Below are 3829 nucleotides of genomic sequence, written 5' to 3' on the forward strand. Positions count from 1 at the left end.
CATAAATGGTTGTGAGTTTACGTGGTTTCGGACTTGGTACAACCTCAAAACACCTTCCCTTTGGTTTGCACGACCAAAAAATTATTCTGAAGGTCTACAGAAAAGATTAAAAAAATATGAATCACTTGTCAGCGTGTGAGAAGATGAGGAGCGAGCTTTGCAAAGGTAACCCTCGACTTTTTTTTTGCGAATTGGGAATTGAGGTAACCCTCGAGTTGTGATTTCGGAAAAGAACGCGAACCCGAGAGGGGAGAGAACCAAACAGGCCCAACCAAGTGCTGGGCCGCCTGCCTAATCCAGGGCAACAGCACGACGTCCACCCATTCCGCCGACGCGTCCAACGAACCAACCAAAATCGCGCTGCTCCCACCTATCACGACGCGCCCGGCCGTTCCTTCCATCCAAAACCTAAACCCCACCCCCACGCTCTTCCCAAGGCCGAACAGATAGCATTTCCTCGAACACATCGCCTCGTCCCTCCTCCATGGCCACCGCGTCGCTCTCCGCTCTGTCCTCGGCGGCCGCCGCCGCCGGCAAGCGCTTCGTCATCTCCTCCCCGTCGCTCTCCTTCGCCTCCCGCCGCATCGCCGCCCCAGCCCGCCTCCGCGCCGCCGCCGTCCCGGGGGCGAGGAGATTCGCGGCTTCCGCGGCATCGGCATCCACGGTCGTGGCCACCATTGCGGTCGGCGACAAGCTGCCCGACGCCACGCTCTCCTACTTCGACCCGGCCGACGGCGAGCTCAAGACGGTGACTGTCGGGGAGCTGACTGCAGGGAAGAAGGTCGTGCTCTTCGCGGTCCCGGGCGCCTTCACCCCGACCTGCTCGCAGAAGCACCTGCCAGGGTTCATCGAGAAGGCGGGCGAACTCCGGGCCAAGGGGGTGGACACCGTGGCGTGCGTCTCGGTGAACGACGCCTTCGTGATGAAGGCGTGGAAGGAGAGCCTCGGCCTCGGCGAAGACGTGCAGCTGCTGTCGGACGGCAACATCGAGCTCACCCGCGCGCTCGGCGTGGAGATGGACCTCTCTGACAAGCCCATGGGGCTCGGCGTGCGGTCCCGCCGCTACGCGCTCCTGGCAGACGACGGCGTCGTCAAGGTGCTCAACCTGGAGGAGGGCGGCGCCTTCACCACCAGCAGCGCCGAGGAGATGCTCAAGGCGCTCTGAGCCGCGCCTGCTCTGCTCCTTGCCTGAGTCGTGTCTAGTGCTCCGGAGTAGTGAATAATAATCCGACGAACTGTTGCTCGTGTGAGTGTCCTTCGATGCGTCGACATCGTGGAGAGGATTTTGTTTTGTTTTGTTGAGAATTGCGTGCTTTCCATGTGCTCGATGAAATGACTTGAATTTTTCAAGGCGTCGTACTTGTTCTTAGCATTGTCGGTGGTAAAGCCTTTGCTGAGATGTTTACATAGCTCGCGTACAAAATACTCCCTCCGTCCCATAATATTTCGTCCCATAATATAAATATAAGAGCGTTTTTTACACTACATTTAGTGTTAAAAACGCTCTTATATTGTGCTGAGATTGAAAGCAGCTAAGATAGGTATGGATGCGATGAAGGGTGTTTCAAAGTTCTGATGAAGGGTGTTTCAAAGTTCTGTAACAAGAGATGGAAATTTTGGATGCAGACCAACTGGTAGCAAATAGTGTATCTCTCTTTTTACACTGCATGAAGACACCGAGCAAAACCTATTTGGACCATCGATCCATTTACACAGATTAGCTAATTGTCCGTGCGTTGTGCGCATACTTATTATAGTGATTCAATACTAATTATATCAGACATATGCCTTACACACACTATATTTAAGATTTTGATCACATTTAACTTGATTTGAGTATAGGTAGAGAATGCAAGGAAAGTTTTGATTTAGTTGAGGCTTTGTTAAGTTTTAATTTGATTTGGGTATTTATAGGGGAGGAAATGAAAGTTTTGATTTAGTTGTGACATTGAGTTAATGCGGGACGTGATTTTAGTGAAGTATCGATTATGTTTAGATTATTCTAAGTTACTCTATTTATGTTGGTTTTAATTTTGTGCAGCATTGATTGAGACTACAAAAAAATCAACATAAAACATAGAAGGAAGGGGGTCGTGGGGAGGAAAAATTCAAGGGAGAAAGGGAGGCGACAGAACCAACTCCCTTTAATAGTAGAGGTAGCCGTTGCAAACCCTATTCTATTTAGAGCATTCATGACATGTGCTTGTGCAAGCTTGTACTCCACACAAAACCTCGAAACACCTTGATCGAATATTCCAAACAACGTGCATAGGTGAGCTAGTGTCGGTTAGAGCCCCTGGATATTTGTGGTTGGACCATTCAAACCATTTGCAAGTTGTCTCCTTGCAGTTTAGTCAGAGCATCTGAGTTGATCATTTGGATGCCTCCGAGCTACACGAAAAATGTGTGCAACAGTCAGATTTTTTGGGTTCAGCCTAATACCTCCCCCCCCCACACCCATATCCTACCAACTCACTCAAGATCTTCATTTCAGCGCGCGCGCGTGTGTGTCCACTACTCCAAAATTCATGTCATACCTTTCTTTTGTTTGCTTTCAGGCATACCATTCAAATACACAACCTTGTCTTGTCCAAGGATCCATTCAATGAGCGTTTGAACGTGGAGAAGAATATCTTTTGAAGCGCAAGCAAAGGTTCATCGCAAAACTACATTCTCTTGTTATTTGGGAGGGTGTGCATCTCATACATTCGCTAGGTGTGCTTGGGGGGTCTTCAACGTGTGAATGAACCAAGAAGTTTATGAGGCATTGAAGATTGCCTACTATGCGAAGATCTGACATTAGTGAGGCTATACCTTCTGGGTCGTAAGCCATGGTGAAAAATTTTGATTGCCCTCCACGGTCCATTCATGCATGTAATCCTACATGGACATAACAACGAGACCTTGATGATTTGAAGTTTCCATCAACGTGGACTAGGATAGCGCCAACTGAACCAGGGAACAACAATATCAGGCCTCTACGTGTTTGCAACCTGTAATCTCATATCCCTTTATTTTACTTCCAGGTTTTGCTTTCGCTCTTTACTCTTGTGTAGGCTTGCATAAAGTGCTTTAAGCAATCACTAGCTAAGCTTAATATTTGTCAGATTGTGATAATAGTTTAGTAGTCTATTCACCCCTTCCCTCTAGACTCACAATTATCATACACCATAGATGATATGTCAAAAAGGTAGAGACAACAATTGGCTCTATTATTAGCCAACTGACGTGTAGAAAACCATTAGTGTCCTTGGTAGGGTTTACAGTCTCTAACTGTCCTAGCCTTGAAGGAGCCTTGGCTTGAGCGCCAAGATGATGCCCTATTTGGAAGCCGGGCCTTCTAGCGATCGAAAAACCCATCCAATAGCTAGGCTCTGAGGCTAGCCCAGCAACGGGCTTCCAGGACAACGGGCCACCCCCGATATAATGTACCGTCAGTATCCCCTGAGTTCATTTGGATTTTTTGTGATTAGGCCTTCTCGAAAAAATCTTGGCAGGTTCCTTCCATGCGAAAATGGCTAGATGAATCCAGCTTCTGGTTGCCCACCTTCGGGAACCTCTAGGCTTCATGTCTCCCAACTTCGCGGCCTCACGGCTTCATGGCTTCGAACTTCTCAGCCTCGCAACTACGTGACTTTCTGTGTCGCGGCTTCCTAGATTTACAACTACCGATTGAGTGCACATCAAGTTGTGACTGGCATGTCATATGAACCGACGTGCCACTGTCGCCTGCTTTGTCATGTGCCATCATTGTTGTCGTAAGGACAGAGAGACAGACAACCGACTCCGCTTTGACCGCCACGTCATGATTATAGTGCCTAGATCCCCG

The 3829-nt window shown here is 48.7% G+C and overlaps 1 protein-coding gene across 1 annotated transcript; it reads left to right on the forward strand.

Annotated features, from left to right (window-relative positions):
* The first annotated feature begins 371 nt into the window (after positions 1–371).
* LOC125517553 (peroxiredoxin-2E-2, chloroplastic-like) lies at positions 372–1350 on the forward strand. Its single transcript, XM_048682755.1, has one exon. It carries the CDS (start codon positions 485–487, stop codon positions 1163–1165), a length of 681 nt encoding a protein of 226 aa, XP_048538712.1. The 5' UTR covers positions 372–484; the 3' UTR covers positions 1166–1350.
* The last annotated feature ends 2479 nt before the right edge of the window (positions 1351–3829 follow it).

Source organism: Triticum urartu, chromosome 6, assembly GCF_003073215.2.
Source record: "Triticum urartu cultivar G1812 chromosome 6, Tu2.1, whole genome shotgun sequence".
Taxonomy (NCBI): Eukaryota; Viridiplantae; Streptophyta; class Magnoliopsida; order Poales; family Poaceae; genus Triticum; species Triticum urartu.

Bases quoted from the DNA above. Each gene is read 5' to 3' on its own strand.
- LOC125517553 (XM_048682755.1), top strand. From the start codon at position 485: ATGGCCACCGCGTCGCTCTCCGCTCTGTCCTCGGCGGCCGCCGCCGCC.